Consider the following 20,357-nt stretch of genomic DNA (forward strand, 5'->3'; position numbering starts at 1 on the left):
AACTAATATATGAGATAGACTCGTGACATGCAAAGCGAGATATGTCAAGCCTTTATATGTTATAATTGTGATAATCATCCCCAAATCTCTTTTCTGATGAGAGCAGCTTTTGCATCTCATTTGGAAACCAAGGACCCAGAGTCTGGAGGAAGAATGGGGAGGCACACAATGCCAGATGCTTGAAGTCCAGTGTGAAGTTTCCACAGTCTGTGTTGATTTGGGGAGCCATGTCATCAGCTGGTGTTGGTCCACTGTGCTTCATGAAGTCCAGGGTCAACACAGCCATCTACCAGGAGATTTTGGAGCCCTTCATGCTTCCTTCCGCAGATGAGCTTTATGGCGATGCTGACTTCATTTTCCAGCAGGACTTTGGCACCTGCCTACACTGCCAAAAGTACCAAAACCTGGTTCAATGCCCATGGGATTACTGTGCTTGATTGGCCAGCAAATCCACCTGACCTGAACCCCATAGAGAATCTATGGGGCAATGGCAAGAGAAAGATGAGAGACATGAGACTGAGCAATGCAGAAGAGCTGAAAGCGGCTATTGAAGCATCCTGGTCTTCCATAACACCTCAGCAATGCCACAGGCTGATAGCATCCATGCCACGCCGCATTGAGGCAGTAATTGAATTACTGAAATAAATGAACTTTTCCACTATATTCTAATTTTCCAAGTTTCACCTGTAAGGTATCAAGGGAATCCTTTTACAGCCTTCAGCTAGCTAGCTAGCTAGCTATCAGTCTCCCATCATTCTGTCTTTCTGCATAATTCCGTGTTACTAAGCAGTTTATATCTATTGCACAGCCATTAAGAACGCAAGAGCCCTGTGGGATCAAAGGCTCATTTAGCTGGTGGTCGTCACTGCCTCTTGTGGGAATAAACTCCAGAGTTCCTTCTGAGCCCTACACAAAGTCGCTAGCTGCAGGGTTGACTGGACAACTACCAGCTCTGTTTTACTGTACAGTGGTTCCTTGGTTCTCAAACGCCTTGGTACTCAAACAACTTGGAACCCAAACACTGCAAACCCGGAAGTAAGTGTTCCAGTTTGTGAACCTTTTTTGGAAGCCGAACATGCTCCGTTTTGAGTGTTACAGTTCCGATTTGAGTGCCACGCTTCCATTTTGAGTCTGTTTTTGCTATTTATTTTGCGTTTTGGTGGCTCTTTTTGTTTTGTTTTTGTGACTGGGGAACCCAGTTCAGCTACTGATTGATTCTGTGACTGCAGTACATTGTTTATCGCTTTCATTTTGTGGATCACTGGTCTCGTTAGATAGTAAAATTCATGTTAAATTCCTGTTTTAGGGGTTGTTTTTAAAAGTCTGGAACTGATCAATCCATTTTGCATTACTTTCTATGGGAACGTGCATGTTGGTTTTGGAACTGACTGCCGGAACGGATTAAGTTTGAGAACCAAGTTACCACTGTATTCTGAGAAGACGACTGTTAACTTCAGCCTCCTCAAGCACAGCTTGTCTAGACCGTAAAGGCAGCCAGCAGCCCACATGATATGCCCACCAACTGAGTAGTCCCTAGGCAGATGGCTTTGACAGGGACCTCTGTGGTTCTTGGTCCCTCCTAGTGGCTGCCCAGTTCCTTTGGGCCAGTAGTTTTACAATATGACAGATGTTCTGAGAGGCTGAAAGCTAAATTTGAATGCTCTTCATATACACCTATGAAGATATTTCAAGGGTTGATTAGAGACTTCTTAAATAATAATAATAATAATAATAATAATAATAATAATAATAATTGCAGTATAGAAACCCTTTGTAAAGTGCAGCCTTTCTCGGCGTAATTTGCCAGCCTCGATCTTGGTAAAAATGAACCCCAGAGTGGGCTGACTGACCCTTAAGAGAAAAATTAAGGGTCTCCTCTCCGGCTTAAAACAAATATTCCCCCTGCCTTTTCCTGCTTCAATACATTACCTGCTGCTTTTTTAAAGGCTGCTACCTGTCCGCAAGGGACGCGGGTGGCGCTTTGGGTAAAAGCCTCAGTGCCTAGGGCTTGCCGATCGAAAGGTTGGCGGTTCGAATCCCCGTGGCGGGGTGTGCTCCCGTTGTTCGGTCCCAGCGCCTGCCAACCTAGCAGTTCGAAAGCACTCCCGGGTGCAAGTAGATAAATAGGGACCGTTTACTAGCAGGAAGGTAAACAGCGTTTCCGTGTGCGGCTCTGGCTCGCCAGAGCAGCGATGTCACGCTGGCCACGTGACCCGGAAGTGTCTCCGGACAGCGCTGGCCCCCGGCCTCTTGAGTGAGATGGGCACACAACCCTAGAGTCTGTCAAGACTGGCCCGTACGGGCAGGGGTACCTTTACCTTTACCTTTTTACCTGTCCGCAAACCTTTTGAAAATCATCCAGACTTCCTCTTTGGGAACTGCAGAGAAAAATGACCATTCATTCTGGCTGCCAGAGTCTTTTGTCTCACTGTTTTGGTATCCCGGTACAGATTTGTACAGGGTTGTGAGCCCTTGAAAACTCAGCCCCTGGCAGATGCTGTCTTGCTGGCTATACAGAAGAAGGAATTATGTCAATGGTGAGCTCTTGGAACGTATTCTATTTTGATGATTTTTCACGTCAACTTAAGATTTAGAACATGTTAGCGAGACCTACATGTAGCAGCAACAACCAAAATGGGAGATAGGTGTATGAGTTTGGACAAATACGGAAATTGGAAAACTACAGAAGCAGAAAACACATTGAGGTCGAAAGCGTCTGTATAGCAGGGCCCACATACTGGTAGATTATTTGTTGGCCTCAGTACCTCTTGAGTTTGCACAGAGTGGGGAGGTCTTTGGTTCACTGATCGTGTCTGTACAAGATTTTTGGTGACCACTGCTGTGAGCCAGATCCATTTTGATTGCCCAGGTGTGAGATTCCATCTAACAGGAATCAGTAAGCTCAGTAAGAGATTCACACCTGTAAAAGTGTGGTGATACTTCATTTCCCTAAATTAATGTGAGCTCAAAACCTGAACTAGCAGAAGACCTGTGGCTTATGCCAACACAGCAGAGATGCCCACAAAGTGACGATATTGACAACATAAACGTTTATTTACTCATATGGTTTTGACCAACTTTCATTGCTTATTACTCTTCCCGTGTGTATGAATGTCCAACACGTATCAGGGTTCAGTTTGTGGGTTATGGGAAACCCTTATATTATCCCAAAAGGAATTGCTGATAGAACCAGAGGAGATGGGTCTCCCCAGTTTGTGGGGAACTTGAAAGCTTGCTTGCTATTTTCTGGCACCTCAGCCAACCCTAATAAAAAAAAAAATTCTACTCTGCTGTGGTTTTTGAACTCTCGTTTTATGAGTTCCCCAAAGCCGAAATGTGCCCCAGCCCTATGGAGGTGTGGGGTGACTTGATAACATGGTTTTTGCCCACAGTGCTAGCTTCAGCCAAAGGGGTCGTCATAGTTGACAGTATAAAACAACACACAATACCCTACCCAAAACCCAGCTGAAACATCACTCCCCATTTTGAAGCTTAGCATTAGCGAGGAGAAGCATGTTCACAGCGGAAAATTTTCTTGCAACGCTTGCAGGGGCTCCGGGTGTCTCTGTAGGAAGTATAAAAGAGAGCCTTGTAGAGACTTAACGGATTTAAAAGGAGATAAGCTTTAGTTGATTAGTCCACATTTCATCAGCTGCGTGAAATGTTATCCCTGAAGCACAGATATACATACATTTTTTAAAAAAAACCACATGGTGAACAGTGGTATGAAATGGGTGGTGTGCAGTCTGTGACAATGCCAGGTCAGTTGTGACCATTGAGAATAACTGGGTGATTAATGCAACCTTCCTAGCTTTGCAGCCCTAACTGCGCCTTTAGCAGGAGAGAAAATCACAGTCTGGAGAGAGGGAGCCCTAACTGGATATAGCATCAGACTTGCTGATACACTTGATTGCATGCTGGAGTCTCCCTTTGTGGAAGAACTGTGACTTTCGTGTTAGCAGCAGAACGCTCCGGCTTGCTATCCTGGCATCATTGCTACACAGAACTCTAAAGCCCCACCAACAGTCAAAGGTATAAAGCGAGAACATAAATAGCTGGTTCCCTTATCCAGTACAGCATATCTTGCCAGACCTAATCAGATTCAATAAATCATTCGCCGTCAATTGGATTTGCACTACTGGCTAATCAGTTCAGAATTATCTCTTTGCTACAAACCTAACCTAGGCCTAGTTCTTGAGAGTTAACTATTGCAGCTTGAATTGAACTATTGCAGAAGTAAACAATAAAATAACCACAGCACTGACAAGATCATAGAATCATAGAGTTGGAAGAGACCACAAGGGCCATTGAGTCCAACCCCCTGCCAAGCAGGAAACACCATCAGAGCACTCCTGACATATGGTTGTCAAGCCTCTGCTTAAAGACCTCCAAAGAAGGAGACTCCACCACACTCCTTGGCAGCAAATTCCACTGTTGAACAGCTCTTACTGTCAAGACGTTCTTCCTAATGTTTAGGTGGAATCTTCTTTCTTGTAGTTTGGATCCATTGCTCCGTGTCCGCTTCTCTGGAGCAGCAGAAAACAACCTTTCTCCCTCCTCTATGTGACATCCTTTTATATATTTGAACATGGCTATCATATCACCCCTTAACCTCCTCTTCTCCAGGCTAAACATGCCCAGCTCCCTTAGCCGTTCCTCATAAGGCATCGTTTCCAGGCCTTTGACCATTTTGGTTGCCCTCCTCTGGACACGTTCCAGTTTGTCAGTGTCCTTCTTGAACTGTGGTGCCCAGAACTGGACACAGTACTCCAGGTGAGGTCTGACCAGAGCAGAATACAGTGGCACTATTACTTCCCTTGATCATTTCTGGTGAACAAAAAACAAAACAAAACAAAATTCATCTGTTACGAAATGGAGCGGAACCCCTATAACATATCACAGCGGGGGTTGGAGAATAAGAATGAAAATATAAATGTCAGAGCATCCTTGGAATTGAAACAGGCTTGGAAGCAGCAGGATACCAAGCATGTTTGCTCAAGAGTAAGTCCCATTAAGGTAAACGGGATTGCTGCCAAAGATCGTATCCGCTGCAGAAGGAGCAGTTTGGGATCTGCTTATAGATCTCTGGGATCTGCTTGTAGTTCTACCTGGGGCACTTTTTTGCACCTGGTTATAGTTGGGATGCGAGTGGCACTGTGGGTTAAACCACAGAGCATAGGATTTGCTGATCAGAAGGTCGGCGGTTCAAATCCCTGCAATGGGGTGACCTCTCGTTGCTCGGTCCCTGCTCCTGCCCACCTAGCAGTTCAAAAGCAAGTCAAAGTGCAAGTAGATAAATAGGTACCACCCCGATGGGAAGGTAAACGGCGTTTCCATGCGCTGCTCTGGTTCGCCAGAAGTGGCTTAGTCATGCTGGCCACATGACCCGGAAGCTGTACGCCGGCTCCCTCGGCCTGAAAGCAAGATGAGCGCCGCAACCCCAGAGTCGGCCACCACTGGACCTAATGGTAAGGGGTCCCTTTACCTTTACTATAGTTGGGGATGTTGGGAAAGATGGAGGGCACAAGGAGAAGGGGACGACAGAGGACAAGATGGTTGGACAGTGTTCTCGAAGCTACTAACATGAGTTTGACCAAACTGTGGGAGGCAGTGGAAGACAGGAGTGCCTGGCGTGCTCTGGTCCAGGGGGTCACCAAGAGTCGGACACGACTAAACAACAACAACAATAGTTGGGAATATTGGGAACCTAGTAAAATAAATGACCAAAAGTGGATCCTGTATGCCTGAAATCTGCACACCCCATAGCCTACAGGAAGGAAACCTTGTTTGTGCCATTGTTGCTATTTAATGCCATGCAGAATGCTGCCATTCCTTAAAAAGTTAAAGGGACCCCTGCCCATTAGGTCCAGTCGTGGCCGACTCTGGGGTTGCGGCGCTCATCTCGCTTTATTGGCCGAGGGAGCCGGTGTACAGCTTCCGGGTCATGTGGCCAGCAGGACTAAGCCGCTTCTGGCAAACCAGAACAGCGCACGGAAATGCCGTTTATCTTCCCGCCAGAGCTGTACCTATTTATCTACTTGCACTTTGACATGCTTTTGAACGGCTAGGTTGGCAGGAGCAGGGACCAAGCAACGGGAGCTCACCCCGTCGCAGGGATTCGAACCGCCAACCTTCTGATCGGCAAGCCCTAAGCTCAGTGGTTTAACCCACAGCGCCACCCGCATCCCTTAGACCAGGCATATTGCCCAGGAAATTCATAAATAAATGCCAGTAAAAGAAATGGGCTTAGGATATCAGACCAGGACTAGAGAGAAGGAATGGGGATATGTTATTATTATTATCTATTACATTTATATAGTGCCAATCAACTGAAGATCTCAGGGCTGTTTACAAGATAAAAAAAAGGATAAAATCTGCATACACATATATCTCTGCAGATGAAGTGGGCAGGGGAACAATGCACCTATGTACCATTAGTTGCATTCTAGCCATGCAAAAATCAAACCGAGTTTTTATTTTATTGCAGTTCTATCATGGATAGCTCAGTTGGTGAGACCATGGTGCTCATAACGCCAAGGTTGCAGAACGCAAAGAATCATAGAATCATAGAATCATAGAGTTGGAAGAGACCACAAGGGCCATCGAGTCCAACCCCCTGCCAAGCAGGAAACACCATCAGAGCACTCCTGACAAATGGTTGTCAAGCCTCTGCTTAAAGACCTCCAAAGAAGGAGACTCCACCACACTCCTTGGCAGCAAATTCCACTGTCAAACAGCTCTTACTGTCAGGAAGTTCTTCCTAATGTTTAGGTGGAATCTTCTTTCTTGTAGTTTGGATCCATTGCTCCGTGTCCACTTCTCTGGAGCAGCAGAAAACAACCTTTCTCCCTCCTCTATGTGACATCCTTTTATGTATTTGAACATGGCTATCATATCCCCCCTTAACCTCCTCTTCTCCAGGCTAAACATACCCAGCTCCCTTAGCCCATAAGCTCATAAGGCATCGTTTCCAGGCCTTTGACCATTTTGGTTGCCCTCCTCTGGACACGTTCCAGTTTGTCAGTGTCCTTCTTGAACTGTGGTGCCCAGAACTGGACACAGTACTCCAGGTGAGGTCTGACCAGAGCAGAATACAGTGGCACTATTACTTCCCTTGATCTAGATGCTATACTCCTATTGATGCAAAGGTTGCAGGTTCGATCCTCGTACGGGACAGGTGCATATTCCTGCATTGCAGGGGGTTGGACTAGATGACCCTCAGGGTCCCTTCCAACTCTTAAGATTCTATGATCCCCTTTTTTTTCTCCCAGGAGCTCAAGGTGGGGTACATGGTTCTCCCCACTCCTCATCTAGCCCCCACAATGACCCTGTCAGGTCAAGAGACGAGTGTTCCTGCCAGTGGCGTAGCATGGGTTGTCAGCACCCGGGGCAAGGCAAGTAATTTGCGCCCCCCCCCCCGCTGCACTGTCCCTCCCCCAGATAGTCCCTCGCTCTCTCTCTGCACCGCACCGCACGCCTGGCACCCTCCCCTCCACAGTGGGCGGCGACCCGGCGGCTCGGATCGGATGCGCACAGCCAGCACTGCAGTGAGAGAGAGTGAGTGAGCCAGGTAGGGGCAGAGAGCTGCGAGTGCGAGCGAGCCTCCCCCCCCCGATGTTGCGCCCGGTGCGGCCGGCCCCACCCCACCCCCCTTCACTATGCCACTGGATCAAGAGACGAGTGTTCCTGCACCCACCTACCTCTCCATCCTTCATTCAGGCAAGCAAGAGAAGCTATATCACAATTTGAGGTTTCTTTGTAGCCTCCCTAAAGCACTTGAGAAGGGGGCGGAGCACAGCCAGCGAGGGGTGTGGCCTGAGAGAGGAGGTGTGGCCTAGGGGAAGGTTCCCAAGGGCCACCAAGGGAGGCCTAGGGGGCCGCCTATGGCCTCTGTGCCTGAAGTTCCTCACCACTGCCGGTTGAGAAACAACAGTGTTTATGGCCATGTGCAGAATGCATTCCCCTCCTCACTAGGACAGAGTTAATTCTTGCCTTTCCTTAACCTGATTATAGATTACTTAATTTCTATACCGCTTAAAATGTTAAAAATATCTCTTAAGAGGTGCAAAGAGAACTGAAGCGACAACAGACAACTTTAACAAAACATTGCAAAATAATAATAAGAGTAATAGTAATAATAATAATAATAATTTATTATTTGTACCCCGCCCATCTGGCTGGGTTTCCCCAGCCAGTCTGCGCGGCTTCCAACAAAGATTAAAAATACATTAAAATGTCACACATTGAAAACTTCCCTGAAAAATACAGTATTACGTGTAAAAATGTTAGTTTTGGGGACCTTTCAGAGTAACCCTCACTCCAAAACAACTGCGCCCTAAAAGCACCCACATACGCACGCCTGCTGCGTTTGGCCCCATTCACACGTTCCCCGTACACGGGTCCCTTTGCGCGCGCAACCCACCGCGCTCCGCTCCTTTGCAGCGACTTTCTCCTCCCAGGGAAGCTTCGCAGCCCCTTCGGCCAGGTCTCGGCGGCGGAGCTCGCTCCCGCGCGGAAGAGTCGCCCTGAGGACTGGCGCCTTTAAAAAGCCAAGCGCGCGCCTAGGAGAGCGCACGCTTTGCGCAGCGAGAGAAAGGAGAGGCGGCGCTCGCTGCCCCACCGCGCCGCCTGCCTGCCTGCCTGCCTGCCTGCCTGCCTGCCTTGCTGCCCCTCCCGACCCCCCGACCCCCAGCCCCACCTCCTCCTTGGGGCTGGACCCAGACCCACCCCCGGCACGTGCTGGACTCGCCCGGGGAAGCGGAGCTTGGAGAGGCGCCCGCGGTCAGTTGCGCGCCGGAGCGCAGCGCTGGAGGCGGTGGCGAACCCGGAGCCGGTTTGCGCGGCGATGTCGGCGGACGCGGATCACGCGCGCAGGCGGAGGCACACGCACGACAACTGCGGTGAGGGGTCGCTTATCTTCCGCGGGGAAGGGGGCGAAGTAGGGTCCGGGCCGGAGCATCTCCCCTAGAGGAGGAGGAGAAACAGCTCTCCAGATTTTCATGCGCTTTTTTGGAGAGGTCTTTTTTCTAGCCCCACCCGGGGATCGAACTGGCGACCTTTGGCATGCAAAGCAAGGGGTTGCATACTGCTGGAGCGTTGGCCCTCGAGCGGATAATGTAGAATTGGAAGGAACTCCGAGGGTCATCTAGTCCAACCCCCTGCGACGCAGGAATCATTTGCCCAAAGTCGGGCTTGATCCCACAACCCTGAGATTAATATTGTGCACGTGTGTACGTCTATATTGCTGGTTTAGGTTTCGCAAAGCACCTTGAGAAGGTGTTTAGCTTTAAAGGTGGCATAAAAATATTTTTAAATTCTTCTTCGGCGATCCCTCGTAGCCGAGTAAGATTGTCTTCCATAAACACGGTTTTAACAGTGGGTCCGTAAGTGACTGTGGAGGCCAATTCTGGACCCACACGTCCTTCCACAGTGGGGACATTGGTTACTGGGCGGGAGCTGATCACGGTGTGGATTTGCCAAGCGTGCCTTCCTCTTAGCACGTTTCTCCCTTGCGTCCTGAGTTCGAGTGTCTTCAAAGCCATGACACCTTTGGTCAAGGCTGTTCTCCAACTGGAGCACTCGCAGGCCAGTGTTTCTCAATTGTTGGTGTTTATACTACATTTTTTTAGATTTGCCTTGAGACAGTCTTTAAACCTCTATGTTGACCACCAGCATTACGCTTTCCGTTTTTAAGTTTGGAAGAGAGTAGTGTAACAATTCTAAATGCAGCTTTTAAAATAAATTTGCATTGTGAAGCTAGAACGGGCTGCCTCTGGAGATTGCGGACTCTCCTTCCTTGCTGGTTTTAAAGTAGAATTTGGATGGCAACCTGTCATGGATGCTTTAGCCGAGAGTTTGGACTGGATGACCCTTGTAAGGGTACCAGATATTTTTCTATGAATCCGGGGACACTTTAAATAGATAGATAGATAGATAGATAGTTCGGGACGTTGATGCTGCAGCCATATGGTGGTGGCAGAGGGGTGGCCATCGCCTTGACCTCAACCGCCATGTTCCCCCTTCCTCCGAGGCTTCTATCACCTTTTTCCATGAGCCTGAGCAGCCCCTGAGTTGTGGGTTCTTCGGCGGTGGTGGTGGGGAAGCGGTTCGCAGTGGGTCAGGCACAGAAGGCGGAGAAGGAGGGCCGAGAGCGGCGGCTGTGGCGAGGCTCGGGCAGCGCGATGCCTCCCTTCCCATCGGAGCAGCCCCAATCCCATTCCTACTTTCGTGCAAGCAGGAGGGGGCAGGGAACCCTCAGCTGGGAAGCAAGACTTCACACTGCCTTTTGGAGCTGAGGGCCTCATAAAACCGAAATCCGGCCCTGCCTTTATCCCAAATGGGGCATGCGAGTGTCAAACGATGCTCGTCAGGCTGGAGAGCGAGGGTCCTCTTAAGGCAGGCTTCCTCAACCTCGGCCCTCCAGATGTTTTGGACTACAATTCCCATCATCCCTGACCACTGGTCCTGCTAGCGAGGGAGCATGGGATTTGTAGGCCCAAAACATCTGGAAGGCCGAGGTTGAGGAAGCCTGTCTTAAGAGATGGGTATGCAAACTAAGGCCCGGGGGCTGGATGCGGCCCAATCGCCTTTTAAATCCGGCCCGTGGACAGTCCGGGAATCAGTGTGTTTTTGCATGAGTAGAATGTGTCCTTTATTTCAAATGCATCTCTGGGTTATTTGTGGGGCCTGCCTGGTGTTTTTACATGAGTAGAATTGTGTCCTTTTATTTAAAATGCATCTCTGGGTTATTTGTGGGGCACAGGAATTCATTCATATTTTCCCCAAAAATATAGTCCGGCCCCCCACAAGGTCTGAGGGACAGTGGACTGTGCCCCTGCTGAAAAAGTTTGCTGAGCCCTGTCTTAAGGCATTTTGTACAAAGTCCCTCACCTGCTGCTCTTTCTGTCCGTAGTGGTCCAGAGGATTGAAGGGTAATTAAGATTTCAGATTTGAAATGCTGGAAAGATGAGATCACTCTGCTGCCCATTGATCCAGCCAATCACCCTGAATTCTTGGGGATTAGCGGACCTTGGCATTTCAAAAGGGCGAGATAAATGGAGGGAGGGTAACGCTATCACTGTGGCTACTGGCCACAGGCGGTACAGCTCTGAAAAATACTATTTGCTGGGAATTCCTAGTGGGGAAAGCGAGCTGTTGCGGTCAGATCCTGCCCATTGAGGCATCTGGTTGGCCGCTGTGAGAACAGGATGCTGGCCTAGACAGGCCTGATCCAGCTTGTAGGATTCTTCTTCTGTTCTTATTTAAAGCAGAGCATCCATGAGGTTTAGCTCTGTCGACAGAGCACGAGACTCTTAACTTGCGGGTTGTGGGTTCGAATCCCACATTGGGCGAAAGATTCCTGCGTCGCAGGGGGTTGGGCTAGATGACCCTCGTGGCCCCGTCTACCATTCTGCGATTCTGTATCCTGCTTCTAGAAGCCAGACGCCACAGGGAATTAAGGAAGAAGTTGCATTCATTGCTTCACAACAGAGCCCAAGCTCTTGGAGCCGAAAGCACTCGTTTTTCCCCATCTTCCGGAGTTGCCAGATAAAATCAGGTTTTATCTTGATAGTCTTTGACCCTAAATTCTTCCATTGTCTTGTCTCCTCCTGCACCTCCTTAAAAAGAAAATTCTGGGTCACCAACAGGGCCTCTTTCACGGCCTTGGTGGATAAGATCGTGTTTGCGCTGCGATTGTGTGGGGCTTTGCACGTCTCTGCCTCAAACCCTCACCTTGCGGGGGAAGCAAGTTCCCACCCATTTCAAGCTGAAACTACAACTCATTGGGCAGAAAACTCGGAGGCTGACAGTAGGGGGCGCTAAAGCCAATAGCACCATCTACGTCAGGCGTAGGCAAACTCGGCCCTCCAGAGGTTTTTTGGGACTACAACTCCCATCATCCCTGATCACTGGTCCTGTTAGCTAGGGATGATGGGAGTTGTAGTCCCAAAACGTCTGGAGGGCTGAGTTTGCCTATGCCTGATCTATGTCGTGCATTGAAAGTAGCATCTTACCACTTTAAACAGCTATGGCTCTCCCTGCAAGCATTCTGGGAACGGTAGTTTTCTAAGAGTGGTTAGGAGAACCCATTTTCTCCCTCTTAGCAGAGCTGAGATTTCCAGAGTGCTTTAGCAACCAATCCTTCTTCCCAGGGCGCTCTGGGAATTGTAGTTCTGCGAAGGGAGCAGGGGTCTTGTGTTAACGCTTGGCAGCTTTTTAACAAACTACAGCTCCCAGGATTCCTTGGGAGAAGCCATGGCAGTGATGGAGTGATTCTTTCAATGTATGGTTCAGATGGGGCCTTAGTTGTGTTCATTCATTTCAGCGCACCTACTCCTAGTGAAAAAGGGACGCGGGTGGCACTGTGGGTTAAACCACAGAGCCTAGGGCTTGCCGATCAGAAGGTCGGTGGTTTGAATCCCCGCGACGGGGTGAGCTCCTGTTGCTCAGTCCCTGCTCCTGCCAACCTAGCAGTTCGAAAGCACACCAGCGCAAGTAGATAAGTAGGTACCACTCTGGCGGGAAGGTAAACGGCATTTCCGTGCACTGCTCTGGTTCGCCAGAAGAGGCTTAGTCATGCTGGCCACATGACCCGGAAGCTGTATGCCGGCTCCCTTGGCCAATAAAGCGAGATGAGCGCCGCAACCCCAGAGTCGGACACAACTGGACCTAATGGTCAGGGGTCCCTTTGCCTTTACCTTACTCCTAGTGAAACTTAGTTGAATATGACCTGATGTTTTCATTTCTGTTCCTGGGATGTGTTTTTTTATTCTTTGCACTGGCTGGCAGCAGCTGTCCTGGGTTCCAGATGAAGGTCTCTCTCCCAGAGCTACCTGAAGCTGGGGCCATCTGCATGTGGGGCACACAATCTGGGTCAGGAGCGAGCCCCACCCCTGCTGCAGACCAGGGATAAGGCCTTCCAGGTTGCTGTGGGACTCGCAACTCACAGCATCCTCATTTCACACGGCCGATGGACAAGGATGCTGTGAGCTGTAGTGCAACAACTTCTGGAGGGTGTGAAGTTGGGATAGTTGCTGCTCTAGGCTTCGGGGCAGGGAGCTAATGCATGGATAGGCAAACTTGTTGTTTAGTCGTGTCCGACTCTTCGTGACCCCCTGGACCAGAGCACGCCAGGCCCTCCTGTCTTCCACTGCCTCCCGCAGTTTGGTCAAACTCATGCTGGGAGCTTCAAGAACACTGTCCAACCATCTCGTCCTCTGTTGTCCCCTTCTCCTTGTGCCTTCCATCTTTCCCAACATCAGGGTCTTTTCCAGGGAGTCTTCTCTTCTCATGAGGTGGCCAAAGTCTTGGAGCCTCACCTTCAGGATCTGTCCTTCCAGTGAGCACTCAGGGCTGATTTCCTTCCGAATGGAGAGGTTGGATCTTCTTGCAGTCCATGGGACTCTCCAGAGTCTCCTCCAGCACCAGAATTCAAAAGCATCCATTCTTCGGCGATCAGCCTTCTTTATGGTCCAGCTCTCACTTCCATACATCACTACTGGGAAAACCATACCTTTAACTATACGGACCTTTGTTGGCAAGGTGATGTCTCTGCTTTTTAAGATGCTGTTTAGGTAGGCAAACTAAGGCCTTCTAAATCTGGCCTGTCTTTTAATTTCGTGACTGCTGTCACCATCTGCAGTGATCACGGAGCCCAAGAAAGTAAAATCTCTCACTGCCTCCATTTCTTCCCCTTCTATTTACCAGGAGGTGATGGGACCAGTGGCCATGATCTTCGGTTTTTTGATGTTGAGCTTCAGACCATATTTTGCGCTTTCCTCTTTCACCCTCATTAAGAGGTTCTTTAATTCCTCCTCACTTTCTGCCATCAATGTTGTGTCAAACTAAGGCCTTCTAAATCTGTCCTGCAGATAGTCTGGGAATCAGAGTGTTTTTACATGAGTAGAATGTGTCCTTTTATTTCAAATGCATCTCTGGATTATTTGTGGGGCATAGGAATTGGTTCATTTCCACCCCAGAATTAGAGTCCGCCCCCCCCCCAAGGCCTGAGGGACAGTGGACCGGCCCCCTGCTTAAAAAGTCTGCTGACCCCTGAGCTAACGCATCGCGTCCCTTGGTTTCCCTGTGTGGGGGGGTGATGATTCCCTCTCTCCTCCCTCCTTCCTTTGTTGATGTTCATCCCAAGACCTCTTAAGGCTCTGAGACGGTTAAGCTGCCCTTAATCTCTCAGTGGTGTCTAATTGATTGCCTTGGTGCGCATCATGTGAGCCCCGCACCCCACGGGCTGCGCATAATTCTCCTCGCCATCATCTGATGCTTGCGCCAGTCCCTTGGTGTCAGGTGGCAAGTCCGTTGGCTTTCCGTGGGGCTGTGATTTCACGGCGCCGCAGGCATTTTGCTCTCTACAAGCCTTACAACTCCCTGGTCCTGAATGGGGCAACTGTGCCCCTGAAGGACCAGGTGCGCAGCCTGGGAGTCATTTTGGACTCACAGCTGTCCATGGAGGCGCAGGTCAATTCTGTGTCCAGGGCAGCTGTCTACCAGCTCAATCTGGAATTCAGGATGAGACCCTCCCTGCCTACAAACTGTCTCGCCAGAGTGGTGCATGCTCTGGTTATCTCCCGCTTGCACTACCGCAATGCGCTCTATGTGGGGCTACCTTTGAAGGTGACCTGGAAACTACAACTAATCCAGAATGCGGCAGCTAGACTGGTGACTGGGAGCGGCCGCTGAGACCATATAACACCAGTCCTGAAAGACCTACATTGGCTCCCAGTACATTTCCGAGCACAATTCAAAGTGTTGATGCTGACCTTGAAAGCCCTAAAAGGCGTTTTTGTTTTCGAGGCTTTATCGGTTAATTTGTTTTTGTGACTGTGTGGAACCCAGTTCAGCTACCGATTGATTGTGTGACTGCAGTACATTGTTTATTGCTATCATTTTATGGATCAGTCTCGTTAGATAGTAAAATTCATGTTAAATTGCTGTTTTAGGGGTTGTTTTTAAAAGTCTGGAACGGATAAATCCAATTTGCATTGCTTTCTATGGGAAAGCGTGCCTTGGTTTTGGAGCGCTTTGGTTTTGGAACCGACTTCTGGAATGGATTAAGTTTGAGAACCAAGGTACCACTGTATATCTAACGTCCGAAAGGTATCTTTTTAAAGGACAGGGCCAGTCCTTCTGCAATCTGGGAAACTGCGATTTCCCAAAGCTCCCTGTTCTTGTGTACACACAGCAGTGCAGAGAAACATCTGTGGAGCTATTCTGATCCCTTTGGAGGAATGTTCTGTACATAGCAGAGTGGTGTCAAATTCCTAGGGGCTCACCATATTAGCAGATTTTTAATCCCCCCCCCAAGAGTTGTGGGCCACTTTCAAGGCTGAGTTACCAGTACAGGGTTATAAAGACAAGGATTAACCGCCTGAGAATCGAAATGCGATTTTGGTTTTAAATGCAATGTAAGGAGTTTCTATAGGAGTATATTGTATTTTTAAAATATCAGAGTTTTTAGGGGGCTAGCCAGGTTGGGATAGCTGGGATAGCAGGCTTGTTGGTTTTGAAGGCCTTATGTAGATTTTTTTCCCCCCAGTTTCGTTGTTCTGTATGGGACAATGATAATAAAGATTATCTTTTCCAACCAATTTTTTAATTAATTTCCAAATTTTTAACAACTACAACATAACACATAAAACAAAACATATGAAAAACAAACATAGAAAATTTCTTCCAATCAAAATCCAAGCTAATTTCCATTGTTAAGTGACTTCCTCAAATCCTTCCTAACTGATTTTCATTAAATCTCATTTTAGCAATTTTCCAATATTCATTTTCTAATATAATTAACTAGTTCAAATTACTAACTTCCTTTCTTTTCATCATGACAGTGACAATAAAGATTATCGAATCGTATTGTATTTTTCTGTGTATAAGACTAGGTTTTTGCCCCTTAAAAATAATGTCAAAAATGTGGGGGCGTCTTATACATGGAGGTCATACCCCCCCCCCCATTTTCTTAAACCGGAGTCCCCCCAAAATAGGGGGCGTCTTATAGATGGGAAAATACGGTAACTTCCAGCATTTATCTGACAGCCATTCTGTCTCCCCTTCCAGACTTCCCCAAAGAACTGGAGCCCAAGGCTGACCCACATCGGAGGGGGTCTCTCTGCGACCGGCACTGCGCTGCCGTCAACAACACCCATGGGGACGTGGGGGACCTCCATTCGGGGTCACACCAACTCATGCATGGCATCCTGACCCCCAGGATACTGCCAGGTAAGGTGTGGGTGTGGAATCGGGGAGCTTCTATTGTAAAAGGTAAAGGGACCCCTGACCATTAGGTTCAGTCGTGGCCGACTCTGGGGTTGTGGCGCTCATCTCGCTTTACTGGCCGAGGGAGCCGGCATACAGCTTCCGGGTCATGTGGCCAGCAGGACTAAGCCGCTTCTGGCGAACCAGAGCAGCGCACGAAAACGCCGTTTACCTTCCTGCCAGATTGGTACCTATTTATCTACTTGCACTTTGAGGTGCTTTCGAACTGCTAGGTTGGCAGGAGCAGGGACCGAGCGGGAGCTCACCCCGTCGCGGGGATTCGAACCGCCAACCTTCTGATCGGCAAGCCCTGGGCTCTGTTGTGGATTTCATGCTCTTTATTCAGCTCATCGTAGTGAGGAATGAAAGTTTCCCCAAAATGTCTGCTTTATATACATTGTTTACACAATGGGCCCCACGTGGTTGGCTAATTCTGGGATTCTCCCGTAGGCCAATCAGGCTGCGGATTCACTTCCACCCGGAGTTGGATTGGGTGGCTCCTGTGGACCAATCAGGCTGCTGCATTCTGGATCATTTTGTTCTCGGACCAACCAGACTGCTGCATTCTGGATCCTTTAGTTCTCGGACCAACCAGACTGCTGCATTCTGGATCCTATTTTTCTAGGACCAACCAGACTGCTGCATTCTGGATCCTTTTGTTCTAGGACCAACCAGACTGCTGCATTTTGGATCCTATTGTTCTAGGACCAACCAGACTGCTGCATTCTGGATCCTATTGTTCTAGGACCAACCAGACTGCGGCATTCTGGATCCTATTGTTCTAGGACCAACCAGACTGCTGCATTCTGGATCCTATTGTTCTAGGACCAACCAGACTGCTGCATTCTGGATCCTATTGTTCTAGGACCAACCAGACTGCTGCATTCTGGATCCTTTAGTTCTCGGACCAACCAGACTGCTGCATTCTGGATCCTATTGTTCTAGGACCAATCAGACTGCTGCATTCTGGATCCTATTGTTCTAGGACCAACCAGACTGCTGCATTCTGGATCCTATTGTTCTAGGACCAACCAGACTGCTGCATTCTGGATCCTATTGTTCTAGGACCAATCAGACTGCTGCATTCTGGATCCTATTGTTCTAGGACCAACCAGACTGCTGCATTCTGGATCCTATTGTTCTAGGACCAATCAGACTGCTGCATTCTGGATCCTATTGTTCTAGGACCAATCAGACTGCTGCATTCTGGATCCTATTCAACTCAGTACATAACAATACCCGTGACGTCTCCTGACGCCTCTGTCCGCTGTCTTCCTCCCTCCCTAGTGTTTTCGAACCCTTCCTGCTGCCCCCACCACTCCGAGGAAGTCCCGACATGCGATGGCTGCCTGGTCAAGACCACCCTCACCGCAGAGAACGAGGTGGAGGCTCACAAGCTCTCCAACAATTACAAGGTGAGTTCCTGGCAGGGAGAGGAGGGCGGGCGATGGCAAAGGGCAGAGAGGAACGGAGCCCGGTGTGCCCATTCCGATTCCTGGGAATGGAGTTGAGAGACGCCCTAACCTGGGGAGACACCCAACCAGGTGCCTGCGAGGGGGCGTGTTTAGCAGCCTAAATTGCTGTGGCACCAGCCTTCCGGCCTCACTTTTTGTCGTCCCGTCGCGAGTTGGTTGAATAGCATTGGTTAAATAGTATTGGTTAAATAGCATCAGCATCAGCATCAGGGATTGGTTACAGCTGTGAGGGTATTGGCGGCGAGCCTTTTGGGCTCGGGTGGCGGTTAGGCATTGGAATAATGTGTTGTGGTGTGTCGAAGGGCTAGGTGTTGCCATCGCCTGCGCCTTCAATTTTGGGTATTGCGTTAAAGGAATCCGGCGGTCGTGTATTCTGTCCGATGCCTGCTTGGCGGGAGGCCATGGCAGACCCTCGGTGACATCAGGGGAGAGCCTATAGTTGGATTAGCATCAACAGGCTCCACCTACTGGTGAATAAACCCCCCTTGTTTTAGACTCACCCCTCTCTGAGTCAGCTGACGTAATCCAATGCCTAAGCCAATACCTTTTCACTTGCTGTAATCAATAAAGTTGTGGCCTTTTCTTGCCCATTAACCTTATATCACGTGTCCTTGTGTTTTCATTCCACTACGTGGGGATCGGGTCCTCAAACCACAAAGACCCAATGAAGAGAGCACAGCAGAGGTTATAATTTCTGAGAATCCTCCGGGAAAACAATCTCTCAAAGGACCTGTTGATGGCATTTTACCATTGTACTGTGGAGAGCATATTAACTTACGTTCTCTGTGTGTGGTTTGGGAAAAACAATGCTGTCCAGGGTTGTCAAGACTGTGGAGAGAATAACTGGGTGCATTCTTCCCAGCTTGGATCAAATCTATGCTTCCAGGTGCCATAAGAAAGCTGCAGAGATAGTGCAGGATAGTGCGCACCCCGGAAATGATCTCTTTCAGCTTCTGCCTTCTGGAAGAAGGTCCAGGGTTATAAAGACTAGGACTAGCCGCCTGAGAAACAGTTTCTACCCAAATGCGATTTTGGTTTTAAACGCAGTGTAAGGTAGTCTCTGTGGGAGTATATTGTATTTAATTATGATGTATCAGAGTTTCTTAGGGGGTTAACCAGGCTGGGATAGCAGGCTAGTTGGGTTTTGAATGTCTTAGGTAGATTTTTCAATTTTGTTGTTCTGTATGGGACAATGGCAATAAAGATGATCGTATCGTAGAGCCGGCACAACCGCGAGGTGAGGTTTGGCAGTTGCCTCAGGCGGCAGATCCAGTGTCCAGGGACCACACTGCTGGTTCCCCCCTTCTCTCTAGCCTCCTTTTTCTCCCTCTGTCGCCTTCAGCTTGCATGGGGGGGGGGAGGGCTGCAGAAAAAGAGGAGAAGTTGAGGGGGGTGGCATTTTTTGTTTCGCCTCCAGCGGCAAAATGTCAATAATAATAATAATAATAATAATAATAATAATAATAATTTATTATTTATACCCCGCCCATCTGGCTGGGCTTCCCCAGCCACTCTGGGCGGCTTCCAAAAGAATATTAAAATACTGTGATACATCAAACATTAAAAGCTTCCCTAAACAGGGCTGCCATTGTTGCCATTGTCGCCGTACGATCCCCCAAGCTCTTCTTATTAATTTATTTCTCAAAATATATACACCGCTTTGTTGCAAACAGCAACAGCAGCAGCAATCCTCAAGGTGGTTTGCATAATGATCAAGCAGGAAGGTTGAGGGGAAATGGCAACAGCATAATAATAATAATAATAATAATAATAATAATAATAATAATTTTATTATTCATACCCCTGCCCATCTTACAGCACATATAAAAAATGCTAAAACTTCCCAATTAGACATTAAATACTTCCCAATACAGGGCTGCCTTCAGATGTCTACTAAAAGTCAAAGACAGTGGTACCTCAGGATGTGAACAGAATCCGTTCCGGAGCCCCGTTCGCATCCTGAATAGAACGTAAGACACGTCTGCAGGCCACATTTTGCCACTTCCGCGCATGCGTGCGACGTCATTTTGAGCGTCTGCATGAGTGGCGAAACCTGGAAGTAACGCACTCCGTTATGCCACGGAGCATAACTTGAAAACGCTCAACCTGAAGCACATTCAACCCGAAGTCTGACTGTAGTTGTTTTTTCCCTTGACATCTGGTGGGAGGGCGTTCCACAGGGCGGGTGCCACCACCGAGAAGGCCCTGTGCCTGGTTCCCTGTAGCTTGGCTTCTCGCAGTGAGGGAACCGCCAGAAGACCCTCGGAGCTGGACCTCAGTGTCCGGGCAGAACGATGGGGGTGGAGACGCTCCTTCAGGTATACAGGACCAAGGCCATTTGAAATGATGTTCACTTCTCCGAATTCTGTACTGCTGTTTAAAAAATTGCTTAGCTGAATGATGGGGGTGGAGACGCTCCTTCAGGTCTACTGGGCCGAGGCCGTTTAGGGCTTTAAAGGTCAGCACCAACACTTTGAATTGAGCTCAGAAACGTACTGGGAGCCAATGTAGGTCTTTCGGGACCGGTGTTATATGGTCTCGGCTGCCACTCCCAGTCACCAGTCTAGCTGCCACATTCTGGATTAGTTGTAGTTTCTGAGTCACCTTCAAAGG

At 48.8% G+C, this 20,357-nt stretch overlaps 1 protein-coding gene across 1 annotated transcript in view; it reads left to right on the forward strand.

Moving 5' to 3' along the window:
* The first annotated feature begins 8,778 nt into the window (after window positions 1-8,778).
* Window positions 8,779-20,357, forward strand: part of LOC310659059 (uncharacterized protein) — a 50,697-nt gene continuing 39,118 nt past the window's right edge. The window contains exons 1-3 of the mRNA XM_083402007.1: window positions 8,779-8,900; window positions 16,072-16,233; window positions 17,557-17,684. Coding sequence (XP_083258133.1) covers window positions 8,846-8,900; window positions 16,072-16,233; window positions 17,557-17,684 — 345 coding nt within the window. The 5' untranslated portion in view covers window positions 8,779-8,845. The remainder of the gene's footprint in view (window positions 8,901-16,071; window positions 16,234-17,556; window positions 17,685-20,357) is intronic.

Source organism: Podarcis tiliguerta (assembly GCF_965153285.1).
Source record: "Podarcis tiliguerta genome assembly, chromosome: 10".
Lineage (NCBI taxonomy): Eukaryota > Metazoa > Chordata > Lepidosauria > Squamata > Lacertidae > Podarcis > Podarcis tiliguerta.